Genomic DNA, 25,820 nt, shown 5'->3' with positions numbered 1-25,820 from the left:
CTGCTGGCGCCCAGCCAGGAGGAGTCTGGAGCTCCGGGACAGGTGGCTGGCAGCGCAGGGCGCTGGCTGTGTGCCCAGCCCCCGCCCTAGGCTCGGGCCAGGCGCAGGGCAGGAACTGCCGGGCTCAGGCCGAAAGGTTGACATTCGTGCGGGCGCCGCGGGGACGCAGGGGTTCCGGGGACTCAACGGACAGCAGGCCTCCCACCGCCCCCATGCGGAGCCCCGCCTTTCTCGCGCGGCCGTCGCTACTGCTCCTGCTGTGGTCCTGGCCAGTCTGGGCCCAGACACCCACCGCGGCCGCTCCTCCCGGGCATCCGGGAGCCCCCGGCTGCCCCGCGCTGTGCGAGTGCACTCCTGGCGGCGAGGCCAACTGCACTGGGCGCGCGCTGGCCGCCGTACCCGCGGGCCTGAGCCGGCGCGTGCGCGTGCTGCTGCTGGACCACAACCGCCTGCGCGCGCTAGCGCCCGGCGCCTTCATGGGCGCGGGCGCGCTGCGGCACCTGGGCCTGCGCGAGAACAGGCTGCGCTGGGTGCACGCGCGGGCCTTCTGGGGCCTGGCCGCGCTGGAGCTGCTGGACCTCAGCGCTAACCAGCTGGAGGCGCTGGAGCCCGGCACCTTCGCGCCGCTGCGCGCGCTGCGCACCCTCTCGCTAGCCGGCAACCGGCTGACGCTCCTGGAGCCCACAGCGCTGGGCGCGCTCCCGCACCTGAGCGCGCTCAGCCTGCAGGACAACGAGCTGTCTACACTCGCGCCGGGGCTGCTGGCCAGCTTGCCCGCGCTCAACGCGCTGCGCCTGCGTGGCAACCCCTGGGCCTGCGGCTGCGCGCTGCGCCCGCTCTGCGCCTGGCTGCGCAACCACCCGCGGCCGGCGCCAGGTGAGCCGGCGGGGCGGGGCGGGGCGGGGCGGGGCGGGGGCCACGGCAGCCGCTGCCACCGCCTGCTGAACTCCGCGCCGGTGTCCCGCAGAGGCTGAGACGCTGCACTGCGTGTCTCCGGGGCGCCTGACGCTCAGCCCCGTGACCGCCTTCCCCGACACCGCCTTCAGCCACTGCGCGAAGCCACTCGCTGCGCGGGACCTAGCCGTGGTCTACGCCCTCGGGCCCGGCTCCTTCCTCGCCAGCCTGGCCGCCTGCCTGGCGCTGGGCTCGGTGCTTACCGCCTGCCGGGCGCGCCGCCGCCGCGCCGCTGCCCGCCGCCCGCCAAGGAGACCACCAGACCCCTGCCCGGGCCCGGCTTCGCCCACGGACGCTGGGAGCCCCATCGCCGCCGCCGATGCCGCCGCCCCCGCTGTCCATGCCTGAGTGGACCACGGCTGCCCTCGAATCTCGCCCCTATCCCCTGCCCTCCACACTCCCTGCTGGCGTCAACAAGTGACACAGGCCGAAATTTCGTGACATTCTTTTAGGCATCACCACTGCATACACCGGGTCAGGGGGGCGGCGCGCGCCGGGTCCCTGGGACGGAGGGGCCGCACGGGGAAGGGGTAGGCCTGTACAAGGGGGTAGGCAGGTCTGAGGTTGGTCCCGAGCCGGCCTCTGGGGAAGGCCATTATGGGCTGCAGGCCGGAGACGAAGAGAAGACGCAGCCCTCTCAGTCTGGAGGAGGGACACATTGGAGGCAGCCGGGAGCCCGAGGGTGTCCCCAGGAGCAGCTGCCAGCTGGGGGATCAGGGTCTGCTGATGGGGAAGGGCAGGACCAGCTCGCAGGACGGGGTCAAGCGCAGAAGGGATGAGGGTCAGAAAAGGAGGGGGGTGGAGCCAGGCTGGGAGGGGCTGGAGCTGGAGGAGGGGCGACCCAGCCAGCTGCGGCGGGGGTCCCCACCGAGGTTCTGGTGGTGGCTGGGAAGGATGGGGCTTCAGTCTGTGCTCCGAGCCCCTCCACCCAGGCCGTCCTAGCCCCTCTCCCCACTGCTCAGAGACCCCAGGGCCCTGCCTCTGCCGGAGTGCCCTGTGGCCCTGCCCAGCCAGCTCAGCTCTGGCCTGTCCTCAGCCGCTCTGGTCCGCGCCTCGGTCCAGCAGGGGCTGCCCACCAGGCATCAGGGCAGACGGACAGACGGGAGGCCCAGGGTGGGCAGTCTCGGGCAGGTGGGCTTCCCTCAGGCCTTCCCGAGCAGCAGGACCCATCAGTGTCCTTGGCCGGGCTAACTGGGCAGGTGGGCGCCTCCGGGGGCCTCACACCACGGTGCTGACCGAGGGATCTGAGAGGTTGAGCGGGCCCGTGATATCAGTGGGATGGTACTGCTGCAAAATATAAATACACAGACAAGGCGGCCCGTCAGCCCTGATGCTCGGGGGGCATGCGCAGGGCCGGGACGGGTGGACCGGCCGGCCGGCCGACCGGCGGGCAGGCGGGAGGGCGCGGCCTGGGGGAGGCTGGGGGGCGCTCCTCCCCCTGACCCCGTCGTGCTCCGGGACTCTGCGTGGGCCGGGCCGCTGTCCCGTCCATCTGTCTGTCTGTCTGCGGGGGAGGGGGGCAGAGGAGGGCGGGCAGGGCGTCTCAGCTCTCCCTATGACGGGCACACATCTGCAGCTGGCCCTCCTCCCTCTCAATAGCGCGTCGCGGCAGCACTGTGTCTTTTTGGTTTTGCAAAGCGCCGCGTCCACCCCCGGTGCTCTATAAATAAGAACCAACAATCAATACCCGCTGGCCCCGCCAGCCACCAGGGACCCCGGCCCTGAGCGCCCAGTGCCGCCCTGGCCCAGACTGGCCACAGGACAGGGGCAGAGGATCTCAGCAGCCAGACCGACCCAACCCCTCCCAACAGCGCCCTCCACCCAGGCCTCCCTCCAAGCAGGCACCCAGCCCGAAACAAGGTGGGAGCTGGGCTGCCCTCCCCCGCCCAGGCCCCCCAGCTGGCAGTGCCCCTGTCATCCCTGCAGTGCACATGATACCAGGGCTGGCCTGGGGGATGGTCCCTAGTGCCCAGGGAGGCTCAGTGGAGTCCGCTGTGAATGTGTCCCAGAAAGGCACCATGAAGGTCTGAGCTGCACATGGGCCGGCTAAGGGATGTGCGTGTCTGCTCTGGGTGAGAGCATGGGGTGGGGGTGGGCGGGACTCAGTAACAGCCTCAGGAAGTGACCCATCGTCTGCATGACTTTTATGCCCCTTCTTCAGCTGCCTGCCCAAAAAGTGCTGTCTGCCAGGATACCCTGTCCCCCATCCCCACCCCTGATCCTCTCTGGTCCTGCCCTCTCACCCTCCTCTTCCCACGTCCCTGGTGGGGCCCTTGGCTCAGGCTCTGCCCACTTTCCTGGGCTTGGGTGACCCTCTCGCTACGCCCACCCTCCCAGTGCTGAGCCCTTCCTGGGAAGTGGAGCAGCCAGGCCTTGCAGGCCCCCGGTGGGGCACCCTGGTGGCTTCGCCCTGCACTCAGATCGCTCTGGCCAAGTCCTGTATCCTGAAGGTCAGCCTCTCTTCCTGAGCACCGGGCAAGGGGACTGAAAATCCTTTTCACCTTGCAGCATAAGACCCTATGGGGTGCTGTGGCTTCCTGTGGGCTGGACTGCTATGGGCCCAGGGCTGTGCTGGCTGTGAGTGGCCCCTCCCCACATGAACCGGGGTGTCCCCAGCAAGGCTGGGTTCATTTGGGGGCTTTTGTCTCATCATGCACATTCGGTGCAACGACAAGCTGCTGAGTAGACCTGCTCTGCTGTGGCCCTGGGGGGTGGGCTGGGGCTCAGGAGCTGAGGCTCTAGTCTCCTCCATGGAGGCCTCCCCTTCCTGGGCCTCTGTCTGGGAGTCTCAGTGCCCCAGCTCTGTGGGCCACAGCTCAACCTGGGGTGGGAGCCACCCCTCTGGTCCCATCCAGTCCCCACCTGATGGTCCCCTGTGGCCAGAGGCCTCTTTCAACTCCAGGCCCCAGCGGTCCACCCAGATGGAGCCAGGCCCGGCCCCCAGCCCCAGCCCACACAGAGACCACATGGAGGGGATGCAACAGTCATGGCTCTGGTGAGACATGTGAGACAGGTGTCTGAGGGGCGGGGCCGGCGGCCAGACAGATGGACGGATGGGACATCACAGCCACCTCCCTGTGGACGTTGCAGGGCAGGAGGAGAGGAAGCAGCAGGCCCTCTCAGGGATGCTGGAGAAACGGATGTAAGGGAGAGGCGGGACGGCCTCCTGGTGGGCAAGGAGCCAGGAATGGGTGGCTCTGAGCTCCCAGGGGCCTCGGGCATGGCCCCAAGGTAGTGAGGCTGACCAACAACATGACATAGCTTCAAGATGGCGCATGGCGTCATGGCATGGGGGGCAGACCAATGCAGAGACACACGGGGAAAGAGGACCCCTTGAGGGCCCGTGGGAGAGAGGACCAAGAAAGGTCTGGAGCTGGAGAGAAGACCTGTGTGCTGGACCAGTAGAGATGAGGCCAGGAGGGCCACAGCGGTTGGGGTGGAGTGGGATGATGAGGGGGAGGGAAGAGGGCACGCCTGATGCACGGGACACAGACACGGAGGGCAGGCGAGATCAGTCGGAGACGTGGGACTGGGTGTCTTCCCCTTACCGTGTCTTTGGAGGACCTACGTCTCTTGAAGCTGGAAGCCAGGGTGGAGGTGATAGCCCTAAATGTGGCTTTCTTTTTAGGGTCGGGCTCTGCTCTACCACTCTTTCTATCCTAAAATGAATATGTATAAGTGATTAGACGGCTGAGGGTGGCGGCCACACCTGCCCTCGCCTGCTCCTTGGGGGCCGCGGCCCGGCCTGGCCGGCCACTCAGGCCCTCGCTCCTGCCTGCTTCCCTGCGCTGGATTGTCAGACCAGCGGCCACACGTGTGCAGGCAGCCTCTGCTCCCGCGGGGGTCTCAGGCCTGACCTTGCTTGTGATGGGGCTGGGCTGAGTCCCGTCTGGCTCTCTTCCGGGGAGATCCACCTGGCTCCCTGGCCCCGGGTGGCCCTGGTTTACAGGTGTCCCGAGGAGGAGGGGCCCTCTGAGTACTGGAGGAGTTGCCCTTGAGCCCACCAGCCACTCTGACCCCAGAGGGGCACACCAAGATTCAGGAAGGGGCCAAGGGGCTGAAGGCAGGTGGCGAGACAAATTGGAGTGATAGATAGATGAAGGCAGCCCCTGGGACCCTGGCCCCCTGGTCTCATGGCCAGGATGGCCCTGTGCCCTCTAGTGAGGGCAGTGACTAGGTCCCAAGAACAAGAGTGGGCAGATGAGAGGTGTGTGGGCTACCCCGTGGCCTTTCCTCTCCACACTGGCTCTGGGGAGGCACCCAGAGAAAGAGAAGAGATGGATCAAGCTGGAACTGGATGGTGGGGCAGGAGCCTGCAGCCTGCACAGACCCCACTGCCCGCCCCATCCCAAGTGCGCTGTGGCTGCCCCACGCACAGCCTGTCTCCCGGTGGCATCAAGTTCCCACAGACACAGCTGCAGTGCCAGGCAGGGCCAGTTGGGGCCCCAATTTAGACTGCAGTACTGGAGCACAGAAGGCAGCAGGGAAAGGGGGGTGCCCGGAGGGTGCAGAGGGGCGTGGGGTGGTGAGGGCACAATACATCTTGGACTCACGTGCTACACCCAGGTGGGTCCCTGTCTTACCCTGCCTCAGTTTGCCCTCCTATGGAATGGGCGCCAGCAGGTGACTCTGGAGACAGAGGGGCCAGGTGGAGGCTCAGAGCCCAGCTTTGCCCTGGCTGGCTCCAGTCCTGCCCCCATGGGCTCCTGGGAGCCACAGCCAGTGCTTCGGCCTGTGGGGATGGAGGAGGGCCTGGGCCAGGCCGGGCCGTGGGCACCAGGCCTCGGAGGGTGGCCTGCCCTACCTGAAGGTTCTTCCTCCACACGTTCACTGCTGCAAAGGCAAGCTGCATCTGCTTCCGGCGAGCGTCCTTGTGCCGCTTGTACGCAATCTCGATGAAGATCAGGAAAATCCCCGCCACGATGCCCCCAGCCACCAGCATGAAGACCCCTGTGGGCCGGGACCCAGCACCTCAGCTGTTGGCTGCCCAGTCTGCGGGGCCCCTAGAGTACCCACCCAGTGTCAGCAGGGGCGTTGAGGAGAATGGGGGTCCCCACCTGCCATGTTCTCAAAGGTGAGGGTAGCAGGGGCGTTGCTGCGCGAGTCACACTCCTGGTACCGCACCCATGTCTTGTCCAGGTCTTCCATGAAGCCGTTCTCGTGGGACCTGGGTGGGCGGGGCGTGCGAGAGGCGGGGCCGAGTCGGCGGAGAGGCGAACTGGGGCGGGGCGGGGCGGGGCGGGGCCTGGAGGGGCGGGGCGGGGCGGGCTGGGAGTGGCAAGGAACGGGGAGGTTCCGGTAGGGGCGTCTGGCCCCAGGGAGGGGTCGGCCTCAGGTGGGAGGCTCTTGGAGGGGGTTGGAGAAGGTGGTGCGGCGACGGCCGGAGCCTGGCTCACTTGAGGATGGACAGGGAGACGTTCTGCTTCCAGGGGCTGTCCTTGCGCATGCCGATGCCGAAGCCGGAGCGGAAGAACAGCTCTCCCGTGGTCACCAGGTCGCACTTCTGCGACGCCTCGAACTCCAGCACCGCCGAGTCCCAGATAAAGGCATGCAGCTTGCTGCGAGCAGGGGCAGGGGTCACGGGCGCCCCGCACTGCAGGGCCGCCCTCGCTCCCGCCCGCTCGCACGGCCCCGTCTGCCTCCCTGGAAACCTCAGGCCGGTCCGCGCCCCTCCGGCCTGGCGGCTCTCACCCTCCCCGCGCGGCGGCCTCCCCTGGGCCCCGCCCGGCCCCGCCCCTCACTTGTCCCGCACAGCCTGGATGGCCTCCGCCGCGCTCTCGTAGTTGTGCTTCTCCATGTGCCGGTACATGGTGCTCAGCTCCACCTGCCGCCGGAAGTAGATGTCCACCGAGCTCTGCTTCACCGTCGCGTAGATGAACTTGTCGGAGGGGTTCCTCAGCTACGGGGTCAGAGGGCCGAGGCTCACCGCTGCTCCCCGGCCCTCCCGAGGCGACCCCCGCTTACCTCGCGGGCCCTGCGTCCCCCCCACCCGCCGCGCCGGGCCTCACCCGGGGGTCGTTGATGCCGGTGATGCGCTCCTCCGGCCGGTCCAACACCAGGAAGGCCGCCAGGTTGGCGGTGTAGGAGGCCACGATGATCATGGCAAAGCCGGCCCACACCATGCCCAGGATGCGCGCGGAAAAGCTCCGGGGGGCGCCTGCGGGCACAGGGCTGTCAGCGCCTCGCCAGCGGCGGCGGGGCGGGACGCGGCCCAGGCGCAGCCTCACCTTCCCCGATGCCGGAGTTGAGCAGGACGCCCCAGGAGAACCACATGGCTGAAGACAGGGTCAGCGCGTCCTCCTCCTCCTCCTCGCTGTTCACCTTGAACCGGCCGAAGGGGCTGCGGGGCGCAGAGGGCGGGCGGGAGAGGGCGGGAGAGGCAGCCCTGCGCCGCCGCTCGCCCGGCTCCGCCCGCCCGCAGGTGGGGATGTCCGGGCCCCCGGGCCGCGCTCACCTGAAGCGGTCCAGAAGGTACAGCATCACGGCCACCACGTGCACGGACAGCCCCACCAGCAGCCACAGCGTGCTCTGGAAGGGCTGCATGAACGAGTCCAGCGTGCTCCGGGGAATCTCCTGCGGGGACAGACGGTCAGCGCCACCCGAGCCCTCCCAGGACCGCACCCCACCCCCCAGGCCCCTGTTCACCTTCTTGACCAGGATGGTCAGGCCCTGGTACTTGAAGGGCTTGGAGAACTCGATGTACTGTGCGCGCTCGTTGTTGATGGTCAGCGGCGCCACGATCATGTCCGCCTGCCCGCTTAGCAGCTCGCCCATCATCCCGTTCCATTCCTTCTTATTGCTGTTGTTCACCTGGGGGGTGGCACAACCCGTGGGGATGCGAACGACTCTGGCCCCACTCCGGCGAGAGGATGCCGCTCTAGCACATCTCAGGGGTCCCCCACCCTAGACCCCGTCCTCGTTCGCAGGACCCGCCCGGCCTTCCGGCCCCACCCCCAGCTCCACCCAGTCCGCAGCTCCCAGCGACCCACGCGTACCCGCTCCTGCGTGCCGAACTTGCCATCGGCCACCAGGTGCACCTCGTAAGTGAAGTTCATGGTCCGTGCCAACTTGATGAGAAGGTCGATGCAGAAGCCGTAGCAGCACTGCGGCACCACGTGGCGCGCTAGGGGGTAAGTAGGGGCGGTGACCGGGGTACTCCGGGTGCGGTGCCCTAGCCTTCGCCCGCGACCCGCACTCACGGCTGCCTGGCGACGTGTCGTTGGGCCCTGTGCAGATCACCTTCTTGACCGGGTCCCCGTTGACTGTGAACGCTTCCTTGCATGTGCCGTCGCTCAGCGTGGGCTTCACATACACGAAAGGCTCCTGGTGGATCGTCACGATCTTCGGGAGGAGGGGAAACCCGGGCTGGACCGTCTGTCCTCAGCCGCCCCAGGGCTCTGTCCTCCTCTCACACCCAGGCTGCCCTGCGGCCCTCCACATGCCCGACATTCCCGCACCTCTGCTCGGCTCCAGGCGGTGAGTCCACATCCTCCCAGGCCACCCTCAGCGTCATCTGCCTGCTGCCCCAGAAAACCCGGACCACTAGGCCACGTCGGTGCTCAGAATGCACGTGGCGCCTGAAATGCTGTGCCCTTCTCTGGGCCACTTTTCCTCTGGGAACACCCAGTCTGCCCTGGTCACCCTCGGGCTCCTCAGGGATGAGAACCCCTGTCCCAGGCCAGAGCCTGCTTCCTGCCCCTGGCCCCATGAGGACAGGGGCATGTCCACTGACGTCCACCCAGAGCCTGCACAGGATGCCCAGGGATTGCTTTGTCTGATCACTGGCCTCTCCTGGCCTCAGCCTTCCCAGCAGGGAAGGTCATCTACCCTCCCTCCCTCTTCCCTGGCTGGCGATCCTTAGGGTTCATGTTGGGCTCTCACTCTCCCGTGTCCTTAGGAGCTGTAGGTGGGGGCACGGAGGGCGGATATGGGGGTGGAGGGGCTGAGCCTAGCACAGCGTGCTGACCAGGGACCCCAGCATGTTGGAGTAGAATCTGCAGAGTGAGCAGGGATCCCTGCGGGGCACAGGGGGCACGGGAGGGTGAGCCTGCAGGGTGAGCAGGCCTGAGCCACAGCGTGAGGGTGGCATCTGGGCATTTTTTCTCCCTGGGGGTCTGGTAGCCCCCCAAGGAGCTTATTCGCTTTTCAGAATTTCCTCATGCTTTTCTATTAGACAAGTGATATACATCTGTGCTTAAAAAAAAACCAGTAAGAGTGAGACCAGTAAGAAGATAAAACACCATCTGCCCCCCGCAGCATGGAAGGGGTCATCTGTGGTCAGTGTTCTGGCTGTTACTTTCAGACTCTGCAACACGAGGTGTGTGAACTGCAGAAAGAGGCCACGGCAGCTTCAGGAAAGCCCACCGTGCCTGTCTCAAGGGGTGGTAACCCAGGGGCAGGTGCAGACAAAGGGGTCCGACTGAGAGGCCATGGGCAGTGGGCTCAGAAGGCAGCAGGGTCGAGAGACATTAGAGGGCCTGGGGACACCAGGAGAGTTGGTCAGGCACCCTGCATTTAGGGTCCTTGCCTTTGGTGGTCTGACATTCTGGCCTGTGCTGGGGAGGGACCCCCATGAGGGTGCCCTGGGAAGAGGCAGGGGACCCAGGGATGAGCCCAGTGAGGCAAACCAATGCAGAGAAGCTGTGAGGGGCAAGGTCAGCTCCCAGTGGGTGGGGAGCTCCCAGAGGCCCAGGGAGAGAGTGGAGTAGGGGACGCCTGCCCCCAGCAGCGCTGCAAGAGGCCAGGATCAAGGGGCAGTTTGACCCAGTCCTGGCAGAAGGCTGTGAAGGCTGGGGTGGGGAGTGGCTAGGAGCACCTGTAAGAGTGAGCAGAGCATGGGGGTGGCATTTGCCAGAGCAGGACCCAGGGCAGACAGTGCTGAAGATGAGGTCCGCACAATGGCTACCACTGCGCCTCTGTTCCTCGTAAGCCGGTCCCCACAGAGTCCTGTCCCACATTGCTTCCCCAGACTTAAGTAAGGTTGCGTCAGGAGGCGCACTGGAGAGACCCTGTGAGGTGGGGGGCCTGCAGCTTCCTCTCCTCCCCCCACCTGCCACCCCTGCTCCTTCTGGCTCCAGGTCCCATCCCTACTTCCTTCTGTCACGGTCATTCATCTCACTGTCCCCTCCTCTGGGTCTGAGGGGCTGGACGAAGTGTCCAGGGTGGTGGGCCCCCACCTTCAGCCTGGTGGACATCTGGTACCCTCGGGGCTTCTCTGTCTCTCCACCTGGCCAGATGATCTTCCTGTCATTGGGGATGACCTGGGGGTGGGAGTATGAGATGGAGGGTGGCCACGCAGGGGTCTCGGCCCCAGGACCCTAAGGCCCCAGCCCCCACCCCCTCATGACCCCCACCTACATGGGTGCCATTGTAGATGCCCACTTGCACCAGCTTGCGGTTCTGCAGGTTCATGATGCTATAGTTGGCGAACTTCCGGTCTCCATCCTCGTTGAACTCCACACGGCCGGTCACCCCATCCGCGTACTTGGAAGACATTAGCACTCTGTAAAGGACGGGATGGGCTGCATTTATCAGGGACACCCTTTTCCCTGGCCTCCTGAGCAGCCTGAGCACCACATACTGCCCCAGTCCCAGGAAAGAGCTCAGTGACTGTGGGTCTGATGGCTGGTGTGCCTGTCTGCCTGCACCAATACAGAGCACAGCTGTGGTGGCCCAGCAATTGCCAGGTGCCAGACCCTGTTTTGCAGGTTTTCTGTAGGTTGGGACATTCAGTCCTTACAGCAGCCATCCTTGCTTTACAGATGAGGAGGCAGAAGCCAGGGAGGAGGCAGTGGCCTGTTCACTAGTGAGTCGGGAAGGCAGGGTGGAGGTCCTGTCCCACTGTGTGTGCACATCCGTGTACATGTGTGGTGTGCCCATCAGGCCATACCTGTGCACACAGGTGATCCTTGTGTGGGGTGCACACCCATGCATGTACTTGTGGCACATGCGTGTGTGCCCTGGCCTCTTGGAGTACCTGGGTGCATGTGGCTATGTCTGCAGCTGTACGTGAACCTCTGTTGCGGGCATGGTGCTCAGGATGCTGTGAGCTAACTCCCTGCCTACTGTGGCCGTCCACCTGGTCTCAGGCCAACCCTAGCTCTCTATAGGCTTGGGTACCATCCCTGGGCTCCTTGTCTGACCTCTGGGTTTCTGGAAGCCGTTAGCCCCCACCTACAGCAGAAGCCTCCTCTCAAGGGCTGTCAGCCACCCTGGGGAGTGAGGTTGGGTCTCAGGCTTGGCTACAGTGTTAAAAGGTGGGGCTGGAGCAGGTTAGGCGGTCATGACTTCGGTGACAGATCAGGTGCTGGTGTGAGCGCTGGATACGGGGAAGATGATTATTACAGTGGAGATGGAGGTGGTGGTGGGGGAGAGGTGGGGGACAGGATGGAAATGGGGGAGACGCCTGCATCTGTAGGATGCGGGCAGCAGGCTCCCGCCCACTCCGGGAGGCCCCGCCCACCTCTTGAAGAGCGGCCCGGTCTTCCAGATGTTGGTGTTGCCCACGCAGCCGCGCGGCGGGTCGGTGATGTTCTCCTTCTCCAGGAGCTCGTGCACCGCCTGGGCCACTACGCCCACAGCGTCGCTGATGTGCGCCGACTCGTTCTTGCCGTTGATGAGCTGCAGCCCGATGATGCCTGGGGGAGCGTCCGCTTAGAGCGCGTGGGGACCCCGCCCGCGGGACCCGAGAGGCCAGCACTCACCGTCTGGGGCGTAGCGCAGGGCGTTCCCCGAGATCTCCCGCTCGCCCACCAGCCACACGTACCCCGACCCCGTCATGTTCAGCATCGCAGCTGCGCGGTACACAGTGGCAGCATCGTCCTCACTGTGGGGCAGACGGGGGTGACGAGCCAGGACCCCAGCGCCCCCACCCGCCAGCCTGCGGCTACTCCGGCTGCCCAGGTCCGCTGAGCACGGGCTACACTGCTGCCAGCACTCCCTGGGTCCAGCGACCCTGCACAGCTGACAGTACCCAGTCCGCGCCCTCCCCACGCCCTCCCCACCCCCGCTCTGGACCAGTGACTCTAGAGAGGGGAAGGGGCCCAGACACCCAGAGCTTCCCAGACCTCTCTTGCTGGCCTCTTGCCCTTGATAGACAGGGTTAGGGTTAGGGTGACCTGGGGTGGTGGTGGGTCATTACTGATTGATTATTTGCTCGCCAGGTACCAGGCACTGTTTTAAGCACTTTACGTGGACTACCTTATTTGATCCTTACGACATCCTCGGTGCTACCCCTGGGTCAGAAGGGGAACCTGAAGCACTGAGGACACACCAGTTTGTAAGTGGCAGTCAGCTCTGTGCCTATTCTCCTGGGACTGCCTGGGTAAGCCACACCCACTCTGGTTCTCCAAGTCCAAACGTGTGCAGAAGGGCTGGTTGGTTAGATGCTGTGGGACCCTGTGCCTCGGGACTGTCCTGAGCCCCTCAGCAGAACCTGCTCACCTTTCTGGAGTCTGTGCAAGCAGCTGTGCTCCCCCTGCCCCACCCCACCCGTAGGCGGGGGCCACCAGCAGGACCCAGCACAGGCCTCACCTTTCAGGCACACGTGGTCCTGAGCTCTCAGGGTGTCCTCATAGGTGAGCCTGTGAGGTCCCTGAGGCCTGGTGTCTCCTTGGTCAGGAAAAGTGGGGGCCACTGACTCCCCCCGCTCCCATCTTCCCTTGCCTGCCAGGCTGGACTTGTCCCCAGGTGGGCCTGGACCACGACTGGCATTTTGCTTCTCCAATGCATGGGCAATGGGGTGCAAAGGAGTTGGGCAGATTGTTGGTGGGTTATTTTTACACTGGCTGTCTCTGCAAACCAAGGTAGCCCTAGGCTCCCTATGGGGTCTGCCCTCAATTTTCTGAAAAATTAGCCAACAGAGGAATGCAAACCTTCAGTGTTTGCTCTAAATGACAATGCTACTGTTCTATGCAAGTCACACAAATACAGGTAGCCCAGGCAGTGCCATTCCCACGACCCAAATGAGAGCATCCAGCCAGGGTCTCCTGGTAGATCCCAGTGCAGGTGTCGGGGTGCAGCATACCCAATCAAAGATGCCCACAAAGCCTGGCAGAGGCCCTTCTGCTCAACACAGTTCAGGTCTATGGTGTTTGGCTTGGCAGATGAGCATACCTGTGCTTGTATTGTGCAAATCAGTATAACCAGTGCCACACCTGTAGGCAAAAGCCTGAGCGACCTATCAAACTGTTTCAAGAGAATAGGTGATCCCAGGAAAGACAATTTCAGGAAGATAAAAATGAAACGTTTTGGAGATGAATTCTCTGCACATAGAAAAGTGACCAAAAATTAAGACTAGCATAATGGGATGTCTCTGCAAAGTGCTTTCAGCATGGAGGAGGAGCCAAATGTCAGGCTGAAGTGCAGGGTCAAGAAGACTTGTCTCTGCTGCTGCATTGGGAACAGCCTGGACTTCTGGGCTCCTGGGACCTGGGTGTGTTGGGTGGGCCCATCTGCCCTCTGCTGTGGTGCTGGGGCTGCTCTGCTCCAAGGAGCCCAGCATGTGAGAGGAGGGGTCCCTCCCAGCCCTGACAGTCCAGGGGCCTTGCATGGACTCAGGACGGGTGCTGTGCTTTATGTACATGTGTGGGATATGTGCATGTAAACTGCATGTAGTGAGTGTGTGATTTATGTACATATACATGAGTACACGTGTATATTGTGTGTGTGGTGTGTACACACATGTATAGAGGTGTGCATATGTGTATAAATGTGTCTGGTATTTTGTGCATGTACTGTATGTGGCAGCATGCCTGTATGTGCATGTGGGCAGTGTGTGTAGAAGTGTGGTGTGTATGCCTGTGTGTGAATGCATGTGAATGCCTTGTATGTGTGCATGGTGTGTATATGGTGCATGTGTTTGCATGCATGCACAGACATCATGTGTGGTGTATATACGGTACACATGTATATGGGTTTGTAGCTGTGTGTGTGCATGCACACAATGTGTATAGTGTCTGCAACATGTGTATGATGTGCATATATGTGTATGTGCACATGGTGTATATGTGGTATATGCATGCTTGATGTGTGTTTTGTATGGTGTGCATGTCGTGCTTGTGTATGTATAGGTGTACAGACACGTATGTATGGTTGTGCAAGTGTGTACACATGGTGTGCATATAGTGTGTGCACGAAAATGCATGTGTTGTGTATGGTGTGTTCATGGTGTTGGTGCATGTGTATGGATATGTGCATGAAAACGTGTGCATGCACATAGGCTTGTGCATGGTGCATATGTGGTGCAAATATGATGTGTGTGTATATGTGGTGTTTTATGGTGTGTGGTTGTGTATATGTGCCTGTGATGTGCACATAGTTCATGTGCATGTCCCTGTGTCTGTGATGTGTGCACAACTATCTGCCATAACCGTGTCCCGTTCTCTGGGCAGACCTTTTCTTGTATCCACATCTGGCAAACCTGTTCTTGACCTTGGGGGCTGGCAATACAGGGTAAGCCCCTCCCTGCCCATACCCTGGGACTTCCCCATGGCTTCAGTGTGATGTGGGGTCTTGTCGGCCAGAAGGAAACAGTGGGAGAAGTCCCCACTCCTTTGCTGGGACCTGGGTGTGATGGGGTTCCATGGATTGGTTTTACGTGTGGCTTTCTGGCCTGTGTCCTGGTGGCCACTCTGATGACAGTGTGTGGGTTGGGCAGGTCTAGTTTCCTGTGACCTCATTCTTGGTGAAACTGCCCAACAGTTGGACACCTAAGTTTTTGGATAATGCATTCCTTGAGTTGCCCTGTCCTGGATGAAGGGGACTAGATTGCTAGCCAACTGTCCATTTGCCCATCTGTCTGCCCAGTGGTCCAACCACCCATCCCACCACACCCACAGAATATCCCTCAAGCCCTATGACGAATGAGGGTAGGTGTAAACAAATCCAGAAATCAGAGAGGTACTGGCAAATCTTCTGGGCAGGCTTACCTTGGGCAGGGCTTGTTCTGGGTGGAGCAGGGCTTTCCCCTGGGCGGGGCCCTTCCGGGCCGGGCGAGGCTTTGCCTAGGAGGGGCAGTGTAGCCCCGCGGACCTCACTGGACACGTCCTTAAACCTTTCTCTCAAAGCCCTACCCATAGTTCTCAGGGTTGGACAGTGGGTGTGAGCAAGTGACCCACAGCTCTGAGCCCCAAATCACCACTGTAAAATGGGGGCAGTGGAGGAATGGCCCCTTCCTAACGCATCATCCGGAGGGCATGAGTGCAGGAGGGGGCTGCTTCCCACCTCCCAGTCAGAGGAGCCCTGGTTGTCCCCACTCTGTGCTTGGCCCTGGGAGGACTGGCTCTGTGCCAGAGGTTTGTTGACTGAATGTGCCAATGGACACCTGCTCTGCTGGCTCTTTCCAGCACGCCAAACAGCAGCACTTGGGGTGTCTTCCTCTGGGTGGGGTGAACCCTGCTGTTTTGTCCACTCTTTGGAGCCCAGCAGAGTTTATGGGACTGGGCAGAGAGTGGGGTGGGTCCACCCAGGCCCTCCCTGCTGTCCCAAGGTGGACTTGGCCTTTCCCTTCCCAGGAGAACTTATAGGATAAATTCTGTATCTATATTGGATAAGTTATAGAGGATAAATTTTATGCGGATAAGGAGCTTTCTACCTGGGGGTAGATGATCTGCAAGATCATGGCATGGGGCCAATCCTTCTGTCCTAGGACTCTGGCCCTCTACCTGCCATGGTCCTTCCCACCTGGGCTCATCTGCACACCCACACAGCACCCTGGGCCTTTTCTCTGACCCTGACCCTGGATCTCCGTGTCACCCCATTCTTCACCCTTTGCCTTCCTAAGGGAGGGGCTTCTCTATCTCCTAGCTCAGGGCAAGGGGCAGCAGGTGACTGTAGAAGGGAGGAAGGATGGACAAAAATAGAGGTCATTGCATCTGCCAGGTCACCAGGTATATGTGTTGGGGGAGGGGTTCTCCTTGGCAAGGTCATTTCGGAAGCTGAAGCTCAACTTCAGCCCAGTGGTGCCCCCAGGTGGTGGGCTTCTAGCCCAGGTGCTGCTCTGGGTGAAGCAGGGGCAGGGGCCCAGCCCAGCCTTACCTGGCAGAGAGGATGATGACCCGGGCCTCCAGTTCCCGCGCCTCCATCAGCAGGGCCGTCACGTTCTTGGTCCCCGGGTCAAACTGCAGCACCTTCTCAGCCTGCGGTGTGAGCAGGAGTGTTAGCAGGCTGCCGGGACGGGGGACATAGCGCCTCAGGGGCGAGAGTTGGGCTGCAGCCTCTAGGAACCCCGAGGCAGCTTAGCTAAGGCTGCCCGGCCTGCAGCTGCCACCTGCGCTGTCCGTCTGCCTCCTGCCTCCTGGCCTGCCTGGTTTCCACGGCTGGTCCTGCCTTCAGCCTGCTCGCTCTCCTGCGCTCGCCCTGCTCTGCATCTCTCCACCTCTCACTCCTGTTCTTGCTGTCGCACTGAGCATGCAAGCTGAAGTGGACCGAGACTCAGGAAGAGGCGTGCAGCGGACAGGAAACAGAACGGTTTCAGAATGCAACTGGGAGTGGAGACGGGGCCGACTTTTCCAAAGCTACAGGAGGTCCTCTCAGGCCTGCCCCTGCAGGCCCTGCAGGAGCGGCCCTGGCTGCAGGCAACCAGCAGCTGGGCGGCCGAGCGGGAGGGTGCCCTCCTGGGTTCCGCGAGGAAACCCAGGCGGTCCCAGAGATTTGCATGCACTTCCAGGAGAGCAGCTCCTCCTGCAGCCTGCCTCTCAGGCACAGGCCGAGGCCGAGGCCATGGTGGGTGGGCCGTAGGCACTCTTGTGGCCCACGCGGCCCTCTCTGCCTGCGGCTGCCTGCCTCACCATCTCACTCTCCTCACTGCTCCGGCCTGCGGCGCAGCGCTGCTGAGCTGACAGCGGCCCTAGTGGCCGAGGCGCCAGAGGCCAGCGCGCCCTAGTTGGTGGGTGGCGTGCACGTCCATGCATATATACCTTGGGTCCGCGCTTGTTGTCATAGGACAGTTGGTCGAGGTTTTCATAGTTCCTTTTTTTACTCTGATGAATAATGTGCACAGAGAAAATATGCAGACACAGAAGAAGATTATAAACGGTTGAAAATGACGGCGCTAAAGCAATCACACCACCTCCTCGGCACGTCTGCAGACGGGCTCGTAACCTGGAGCTCGCAAACACCTAGGCCTGGGGTAGGGCTGGGGCTAGGGTGGTGTTGGGGGCCAAGGGGAACTGGGGGTCACTGAGGCTCCCAGCCACAGAGCTGTGCTTTTGGAAACAGTCACCCTCAAGAGAAAGGGAAGCCCTTTCCGTGTCCACACCAAGTAAGTCCCTTTGGAGTTCCACCTGCTGCCCCAACCCTGCCATGCACTGGCTGCGTGGCCCCAACAGCACCCACCCCACCCCAGTCAGTCCTGAGTGGGGAGTGAGCACCCCTCCCCGGTGCCCTGTCCCCTACGTCCCTCCCCCTCCCACATCCTCCCTTGTGTCCTCATTCATGGGTATGTGCACACTGTTGGCCCACATGTGCGCTGGAGAGTGAGTATGACAGGAATTTGTGTGTGCACAGGGTGACCTCCACGTGTGGGCACTGCATGGAAGCATTGGTCTGCAGACCCTGTCAGGGAGAGAGGGCCGGTGCCATCTAGCAGTGGGCACATGTGTGCGTGTGTGCCTCCATGCCCATGTGTATGAGAGTGCCCATGAGCCGCGTGCCTGTGTGTGTCCTGGTGGCAGGGCCGTGGGCAGAAGTGTGTGGTTTGAGAGTGTGCAGCAAGCGACCCGTCTTGGTACCGACTGCTGTCCCTGTGTGCGTGGGCCCGTGTGGTTGGGTGTGCAGGAGTGTGAGTGATGGGCGCGTATGGGTTGCACAGGGCAGCCGTGAGTGGGCCCGCTCTTGTTGGCCAGGGGCTGGGTGCTGTCTCCGGAGGGGTGGGGCCCCCATGCACTAGTAGCCAGCCCTCCTCCTGGACGAACCATCTCCCACAGCAAGACCCCCAGGGCCCACTGGGGTCTGCCTCACTTGACCCCACAGCCAGTGCCCCCTACTCCCTGGGGGGCCTAGGGCAGCTTGGAGTCCTGGGATTGGCACTACATTTGGTGAATCCTGCTGTAACTTCACAGACAGAAGATGCCCCCTGCCACCCCCTTGGCCTGGCCTCCTGGGGCCCTCCACAGCCTGGGCCTCCCTCCCTTTCTGCACAGCTTGGCCTCCACCCAACCCGGGGTGGGGGCGTGGGCAGTGGCCAGGGTACTGAATGCCCAGGGCTCTGGGCTGAGTGAATGTGGGCTCCTGGACCTCGTCTGGAGGGTACCAGCTCTTCTGCAGGCTGGCAGTAGGGGCGCATAAGGAAGGGGTGGGGGTCGCCTGGACCCCCGGAAATCACTCCTCTCTATGGCCCCACGGAGTGGGGGCGGGCTGGGGGGGGCGTGTCCGTGTGTGTGATTGGTCCCTTGGAGGAGTCCGGGGCCCCTCCCGTGGAAGGGGTGCGGGGAGGCGAGGAGGGGCGTCCCTGCGAGGGGAGCCGGGGATGGGGCTGTGAGTGGCCGGCGGGGCAGCAAGGTCCGGGGACTGGTCGCAGGAGGGAGGGCGGGCGCCTTCGGGGAGGGCCATGGGGTGCGGTGGCGGCGCCCTGCGGGCGCCCCGGAAGGCTGCGGAGGGCAGGGTGTTTGCAGAGCTCCAGGTGGTCCTGCCCTCGCCCCGCAGGGACTGACACGGAGGAGATTTCGACTAATGGCAGAAGCGAGTGAAATGAGCCGAGGACAGGCTGGGGCGGGCGCTCGCCAGACGTGGTGGTGCTGAGCGTGCAGGATGGAAAGAGAGGGTGTCACACACAGCCACAGACACGGCGGCTCCGCGCCCGCCGCCCGCGGGCTCACCTTGGACTCGCGCTCCTCCAGCAGCGTCTCCAGGCGCTTCTGCGCCGCCCGGCCCTCGTGGTCGTCGCTGACCAGGAGAATGACGTGGTTCCAGCTGTACACGCGCATCATCTCGAACCACACGCTCGACTGGTGGGAGTAGGGCGGCACCGTGCGCAGGAAGCTCAGGTGGATGCTCTGCGGGGACGGGGGGGGGGGGAGGCTGAGGGGCTGCGCGGGACCCCCGGGGGCGCCTGCCACGCCCCCGCCTCTGCCCTCACACCCTGGGGGCGCCTGCCACACCCGGGGGTCCCCTTCTCCCCACCTCTGTCCTCATGCCCCTGGGACACACCTACCAGACTCAAGTCCCTACTGCCCCCCACCACTGGCTTCTCCCCTTCCCCATTATCTGATCGAAGAATCAGAGGCTGGGTGTTGGCCCGGCAGCACCCTGACAGAGACATGGGGTGTCTGGGTTGTTTCAGGAATGAGCTCGCCCCTCACGAGAGCCATCCCCTGCTGGGCAGGTTGGACTCAAGACGTTCTCACTAACATGCAACCTCTCAAAGAGCCCCAGTGGGGCGGCAAGCAGGGTCCTTCCCAAATTTTAATGGTCATATTTGTTAGGAAGTCTTCACTCAAGTATCTCCTCCCCTCCCCTCGTCCAGTGGCAGCTGCTCGCTGACCCTGCCTCGCTCTCTGTGTGCCCTGACCCAGTGAGGGGTATGTCCAGGACACAGGCAGGGGCAGCCCCTGCCCCCTCACCTAGGCCCTCCCTGTCTGTAGGGCGCACTGGTCCCTCTGCGCCCCTGTGGACCCCCGTCCATCTTGCGGTCTTCCGAGACCTCTGGATTCCTCCTCTCCTGCTCCCTCCCTGTGGCCCAAGGCAGTGCCTTGGGGCCCACGTGCATGGATGCCCCTTTGCCTCCGTCAGTCCTCTGCCTGATGACTTGGCTGCAAGAGGGCTCTCTGGGGCCTGGTGCTGGCTCTGACCCAGGCCCTCCTGGTCCATGTGTGGGGCACAGATCAGCTATGGGCTGGCCCGCGTGTGGGGCCGGGTGGACCTGTGAGGTCTGCCCTTGGGCTGGATCAGAGCCGGGCCGCAGTCTGGGTCTGAGCCAGGGCCTCGTGCTCAGGGGGCGCCCCTCCTCCCAGCATCCCGTGTTTCGCCCGCCCCTTTCCTCAGTCCGAGTCTTTTCTCTCCCTGGACAGACAAAGGAGGCCGTGGCTGGAGGACACAGGAGGCTCCCCCACCCCTCCCCAAGGGCGAAGTGCCTCTGAGCAGTTTGGGCACTGGGCTGTACGCTGGGGCTTCCAGAGCTCAGGTCAGGGGGCAGACCGGCCTCCCCTTGACCCACACCTTCCAGGTGACCCATCTTTCTCCTTTCATCTCTGGGCAGACCCACCCCTCACCTCTCTGGACACCCCTGGCAGGGCTGGGAGCCACAGCCACACGGCTACCCTGCAGTCCGCGGGCCTTCCTACCCCTGGGGCCCCTCTCCTGCTCTCCAAAGTCTGCCCGCCACGTTGTGCAGGAGGCCTCCCTGTCCGTGCTCCTCCCACCCAAAGGACCCCTGCTGCCTCCCAGGGCTCACTGTTGGAGCCTGTCAGCTGCTAGTGGGTGCCTGCCTAAGTGCATGGGTGTGTGACAAGTGTGAGTACAAGTGTGTGAGCAGTGTGTGTTGGAGGGGGAACACATTCGTTTAAGTGAATGTGCACATGAGTGTGAGTGCATGCATGCAAATGTGTGTGTTGCATGAAGGTGTGTGCGTGTTCACAGATGTATGTAGGTGTGAGTGAGTGTATGGATTTGTTGGTACCTGTGAGTCTGCATGAGTTTGTGTATTGTTATTGGTGTGCATGAGTGTGAGTGAGCCTGTGTGTGACTATGAGTATTGGGGGGGGTGCGTGAGCATCTGTGAACCCATGTGCACACCTGACCCCTGCTGCTCCTCGAGCCTGGAGCCCATGTTCTGAGCACCTCTGTCTGAGCCCCGCCCCTCTCACTGGGCAGCTGCCAGGGCCCCTGGACCCAGGAGCAGAGCTGGCTGGGTGTCCATCCAGTGGGCAGACTTACCTTGTCCGAGTAGATGGACATGCGGGTGGTCAGCCCCAGGACGGGGATGCGGTAGAAGCCAGCGGTGTAGGAGACAGGGGTAGGAGTGAAGTGGTCGTTGGGGGTAGGTGGGTGGCTGACTAGGATGGCGTATACCTGAGGACACAGGGGACAGGGTCAGCCGGAGCAGGGAGCGAGCTGGGCACACACCAGAAGCAGCAGAGGCTGGACCAGACAGGCAATGGGGCAGTGTCCAGGGCCCCGCTTGTGCTCACAGTCCTGGGGTTCATACCCACAGACAGAAGGCGAGACCCACAGACACGCCCTGAGTATAAATGAGTTGTACGGACGAATCAGAGACAGAGTAAGACTCTGGGGCCAGGAGACACACAGATGAAGACCCCTCCTCAGGCTGCCCCTGCCACCCGGGGGGGCCACCCTGAGGTATGGGCAGGTGAAGGCCTGTCCTTTGGAAGCCCCAGGGCTGAACACGCTGCTCCCAGGGTGGGATGCACCCCCTGTGTAGCTGGGGAGAACGGCTGGTCCTGCGTCCTGTGACAGCCGCACCCAGGCACCCACTGTCCCTCCTCCTGGGCCAGAGGTGGGTGGAGGCCAGGCTCCAGAGACAGAGGGCAACTCCTGCAGGTCTGCATCTGCTCAGTGTAGGCGAGAGCATTCGCTTTAGCAGGAGAAACCACGCGGCAAGAGGCCACCCAGGGCCTCAGTCCTTTGCTGCTGTCTTCCAGGGCAGCCTGGGCTCCGTCCAAACAAAACCCAGGGCTGACTTCAAGATCAAGGAAGGGAAGGGAGGTGCTGGGAGGCAGCCAGCTTCCTGCCGGAACCAAGGCCCCGGTGGGCAGGTCTGAAGCCAGTGGCAGGGAGACAGGTGGGACAGATAGCCTGGCGATTTCCATAGTGCCCTACACTAGGAGGACCTGTGTCTCAACTCTGCCATCCCCTCTCTGAGGGGCAGGGACCACCTGCTCCTGCAAATGGGAGGGGGGCATGCACTGGCCCCAGGTGGCAGGCACAGTGACTGTCATGCCAGCACAGAGCCTGTGCCCTGTGAGTGACAGCTGCTGATGTCTCTTTGCTCCTGGTACTGGCTGTTCTCTGAGGGGACAGTGATTTCAGTGCAACTGTGAGTGAGTCAGAGAGGGATCCACAGAAAGGGGACCTTGACTCTCTGACCACTCCATGTCTCTTCCCTGGCCCAGATGGAGCGTGTGACCAAGCAGAGGCTTCACCCAGTCCTGGCCCTTGGCCCTCGGTGCTCCCGGGCTGAGGAGTGAGAGGAGATTTCTGAGTGAAGCTCTGTCCAGGCTGAGCAGCTGGAGCTGCTGGACTGATCCCACCCACCCTCAGCCCTGTCTGCACCCAGAGGTGGCAGCCAGCATTTGCATGAGTATATGTGTGCATGTGTGTGACCATGAGGGTGCTCATGAGTGTGTGCACTGTTTGCCTGACAGCCATATGTGTATTGTGTGTGCATTCTTGATTGAGCCAGGTGTGTGAGCACACACTTGCACGTGCACCTGGGTGTGCCAAATACTGTGTGGCACATGCATGTGAGTAGACAGGTGTATGTGAGCATGTGCAGTGGATTACATAATGCTGATGTGCAAGAGCACATGCTAGTGTAAGTCTGTGCATCTCTCCATGAACAGGGCTGAATGTGAGCATGTGTGAGCAGTGCCGGCCCACTGCTGGCTCTGCCTCTTACGTAAAGGGCTGTGCTGCAGTGATCTGTGGCTTCACAGGCATCCCGCTGGCAGCGCGGCCCAGGGGCGGACAGCTCCCACAGGCAAAATCCCAGGAGTCGTGTCCTCCCCCGCAGTGGCGGCGGCCAGGGGCTCTGTGCCCACGCCGCCACCCGTAGCTGCACTCCCATACTACAGATCACCCTGCTTAACACCTGGGCCATTTCCCAGGTCAGGAAGACCGCACGTGGGGGAGGGGGAGGAAGGGAAGGAGGTCTAGAAGCAGAAACAAAGGCCGCAGGCCCATTCTGATCCGAGCACTGCGCAGCGCGAGCTGGGCGGCTGGGCGGGCCCGCTGCCCCTGCGCCGGGAACAGCCACCCCCACAAGCACACGGCGAGGGAACCAGCCTCCAGATAAATGCCTGCCACGTGTCTGCACACACCGGCCAGGGCCTGGAGCCCTGGGACCCCTGTGAGGACTGGCCAGAGAGGCAGGTGGCCGGTCTGGGGGCTGAGATGTGGCACCGGCCAACGTTGGTGTTGGCTGCTAGTGACACCAGCCCTGCCCAGAACTCAGCATGGGCAAATGGGGGCGGGCAGCCGCCGGGTCCGCCAGTTCACTCGGGGGTCCCCTCTTCAGGGCTGCAAGAGGGATGGCTAGGGAGGGATGAAATGGAACTGGGGCAGCAGGAGGGCTGGAGGTGGGGGAGGGGCGGGCGCTGGCGGATCGGAATAGGGGGCGGCAAGCACCTGGCTGGAGATGAGGTCCTCGCACACCGACAGGGCCATCTGGATGGCATTGGGCTTGTGGGTGACGGAGGTGGCGTTGAGCTGGATCTTCCAGGAGCCGTGCCGCTTGTTGGCCTGGTTCACGGCCTCGCGGAACATCTGCTCGTGCTTCCGCGTGCTCAGCACCGCACCGATGTTGACGATCTTGGGGTCGCAGGCGGCTCGGGCGAAGGAGCAGGAGAAGAGCAGGGCGAGGGTCAGCAGGCGCATGGTGCTCATGGGCTCCGGGCAGCGCCCTGGCTCCGGGCAGCGCCCACGCGGGGCCCTCGGCGCATCCCCAGCGGGGCGCCCCGGCCGTCCTGCGTGCACCCGGTCCCGCGAGCGTGGGGCGCCACGTCTTCCGCGGGAGCCTTAGTCCCGGGACGCCTGAGGGAGGGAACGGGGTGGCCGAGGGAAGGTCTCGGCGCCCGCCCGTGCGTCTGGCTCTGTCCGCGGTGCTGAAGCGGGTCCCCGCGCAGCTCCGGGCTCCCGGCGCCGAGAGGACACGCGGCGGCAGGTCCGCGGCTCGGCCGGTCCGGGTCCCGACGCTGCGGCGACTGCAGAGCGGCGAACGGGGCCGGCGTCTCCTGTCCCTCCCGCCGCCCCCGCTTCCCGGCGCCGAGCGGAAGGGGGGCGCCTCCCGCGCCGGAGCGCGCGCCTGCGTCTGTGCGAGCGAGGAGGCCCGCGCGCGCGCGCGGGCGGAGGGCTCGCCGGGCGGGGTCTGGGCTGCCTCGAACGTGAGTTTGGGGAGGGCAGGGGGGTCCGTCTCACCGCGAGCAGTCCCGCCTGTCTTTTAACGCGCCCGATTGCAGCGTGATGCCTGTGTGTGGAGGCGCGCACGCGCGTGCACGAGTCCTCGCCACAGTCAGTGACATTCCGGGGCCTGACTGCCCGCTGGCGACCCCCGCGCGTGGAGAAGCTCTGAGGGAGGGAGAGCGGGGCTCCCCTCGCCAGATGGCTCAAAAACTGGGGAGAGACCCTCTCTGGCTGACCATGTGACTTTGATTCCCGTCCCCCCAGGTTTGAGAAAAATAGAAGGGATGACATGGCTGCCCCTATGTTGAGCTGAACCTTCCAGGAAAGTCTGGGGTCTGGACCCAAATCAGCTGTGGAAAGACCAAGGCCAGGGGGAGTTGCGTCCACAGCACATGGGACTCCGGTTGACGTCAGGAAGCATTTGCTCCTGCGAGGCGTGTGCCCGGCTGGGCGTCCTGGGCCCCGCTTCCACCCCTCCCCTCTGCTGCCCCGTCCTCGTTCGCCCCCAGCCCCCACTCCCCCTGCCCCTTTCCAGAGCCTCCCTCGGCCCTCTGGCCTTCATGGTCCTGATTCTCTGTCCCCACCACCCCTGGATTGGACTTCCCCTCCCCTGCCAGTGACATCGCCGTTTCCAATAGCAACTGAGGATTCTGCAGACCCAAGAGCAAAAGCCCCCAGTGGGGACAAAGCAGGGTTGTCCCCACATCTAAGTGATACTCCGGGTAATGGAGAGGAGCCGTGCTCCTTCCCCGAGGGTCACAGTCTCTGTCCTCCTGCCGTTCTCACCACTAGGTTGACACCTCCCCCCAGCCAAACGCAGACACTGCAGGACGCCCCTGGCGCTGAGCGGTGCTCCCTTCCTCTACCCCTTCTCTCTCAAAGCAATCACTGCTTAGGGGCTCATCTGCCTGCGTCCTGCTGCAGCCCCACACCTCTGTCTGCTCCAGCATTGAGATCCACGGTGGAAGAACACCAGCCCTCGGGATGCTTACTGCTCCTGTGGGCTCACAGGAGGGCATGTGGGGGGTGCTCAGGGGCCCAGAGCTGGCCACATCTCCACAGGGTCTGTGGCAAACCTCCAAACTTCTGTGGCTGCTGGCAGGTCAGAGCTTGGAGGTGGCGTGAGGAAATGCGGGCAGGCAGCCACCGGGTCAGCCAGCTCTGCAGCCCAGACGGCTTCGTGCTGGGAGGAAGGGATTCAGCAGGGGGCTGCAGCCAGGGGGCCTGGCCGCTCGCATCCACCCTCTCCCCGCCAGGGCTGGAATGGATCCTACTGGCCCTGGAGAGGCAACTTCTAAATATTCAGAAATCTGTGGGCTGGTTGTTACACAGCTGGGAGCCTGAAATTGGCCGTGGTGGGAGTATCTGTGCCAGGGAAATCGCCAAACCTGCGAATCTGGGCTTCCCGCTCTAGAGGATCAGTTTACCAGCACACCAGCACCTCCCCAGGCTGCTGGCACTCAAGTTTTTGTCTGGAGCCCCTTGCACAAATCCCCCATGTTCAGGGATGAGGTGGAGATCGTGCCTGCCCCCAGTCTTCGGCCCCCTCCCACAGGTGAGCCTCCCCTGGGCTCCGCTTTCCATTTTGCCTTGTGGGCTTCTTCCACGACCCCTCTATGGGCTGGGGGGGAGTAGCCACAGGCCTTGATCTTGCCTTGCCCTGCTGCAACAGGTGGACCCACCTGGACCTGGGTGCCTCTGAATCCTGATGAGTCACATTCCGTCAGGAGGACCAAAGAGGCCTGGAAGCTGCCCCTGCCAGGTGGGGAGGGGGGCCCTGTGGCCCAGGA

General features: G+C 63.1%; 2 protein-coding genes across 13 annotated transcripts; one reads left to right on the top strand and one right to left on the bottom strand.

Annotated features, from left to right (window-relative positions):
- The first annotated feature begins 92 nt into the window (after positions 1-92).
- On the top strand, positions 93-1,510 carry LRRC26 (leucine rich repeat containing 26). Its single transcript, XM_036900830.2, has 2 exons — positions 93-876; positions 968-1,510. The coding sequence occupies exons 1-2, from the start codon at positions 213-215 to the stop codon at positions 1,300-1,302; spliced, it is 999 nt and encodes a 332-aa protein (XP_036756725.2). The 5' UTR covers positions 93-212; the 3' UTR covers positions 1,303-1,510.
- GRIN1 (glutamate ionotropic receptor NMDA type subunit 1) lies at positions 1,384-23,899 on the bottom strand. 12 transcript variants are annotated; one of them, XR_005027808.2, is made up of 22 exons: positions 23,257-23,899; positions 20,827-20,961; positions 18,771-18,947; positions 16,872-16,934; positions 15,991-16,091; positions 11,658-11,779; positions 11,417-11,591; positions 10,312-10,456; positions 10,131-10,214; positions 8,154-8,295; positions 7,950-8,077; positions 7,600-7,764; positions 7,409-7,527; positions 7,182-7,294; positions 6,963-7,111; positions 6,696-6,853; positions 6,351-6,512; positions 6,012-6,121; positions 5,759-5,904; positions 4,503-4,613; positions 2,398-2,614; positions 1,384-2,241 (listed from the first exon to the last, which is right to left on the bottom strand). XR_005027808.2 is itself a non-coding variant. In XM_036900749.2 (21 exons), the coding sequence occupies exons 1-21, from the start codon at positions 23,512-23,514 to the stop codon at positions 2,498-2,500; spliced, it is 2,880 nt and encodes a 959-aa protein (XP_036756644.1). In that variant the 5' UTR covers positions 23,515-23,899; the 3' UTR covers positions 1,384-2,497. The 12 variants fall into 12 exon arrangements, 11 of the variants coding, with proteins under 11 accessions (XP_036756644.1, XP_036756645.1, XP_057355264.1 ...); XM_036900749.2 differs by having other exon boundaries at positions 1,384-2,614; XM_036900750.2 differs by lacking the exon at positions 2,398-2,614.
- Between the last annotated feature and the right edge of the window lie 1,921 nt (positions 23,900-25,820).

This window comes from Manis pentadactyla, chromosome 3, assembly GCF_030020395.1.
Source record: "Manis pentadactyla isolate mManPen7 chromosome 3, mManPen7.hap1, whole genome shotgun sequence".
NCBI classification, from domain to species: Eukaryota; Metazoa; Chordata; class Mammalia; order Pholidota; family Manidae; genus Manis; species Manis pentadactyla.
Note: the sequence above shows the minus strand (reverse complement) of the source record. Positions and strands in the feature narration are given on the sequence as shown.

Excerpts from the sequence above, each read along its gene's own strand:
- LRRC26 (XM_036900830.2), top strand. The coding sequence starts at position 213 with ATGCGGAGCCCCGCCTTTCTCGCGCGGCCGTCGCTACTGCTCCTGCTG. Across the intron at positions 877-967 it reads CCACCCGCGGCCGGCGCCAG|AGGCTGAGACGCTGCACTGC; the intron begins GTGAGCCGGCGG and ends GGTGTCCCGCAG.
- GRIN1 (XM_036900749.2), bottom strand. The coding sequence starts at position 23,514 with ATGAGCACCATGCGCCTGCTGACCCTCGCCCTGCTCTTCTCCTGCTCC. Across the intron at positions 16,092-16,871 it reads ACAACAAGCGCGGACCCAAG|GCTGAGAAGGTGCTGCAGTT; the intron begins GTATATATGCAT and ends CTCACACCGCAG. Across the intron at positions 7,295-7,408 it reads TACCTTCTGGACCGCTTCAG|CCCCTTCGGCCGGTTCAAGG; the intron begins GTGAGCGCGGCC and ends TGCGCCCCGCAG.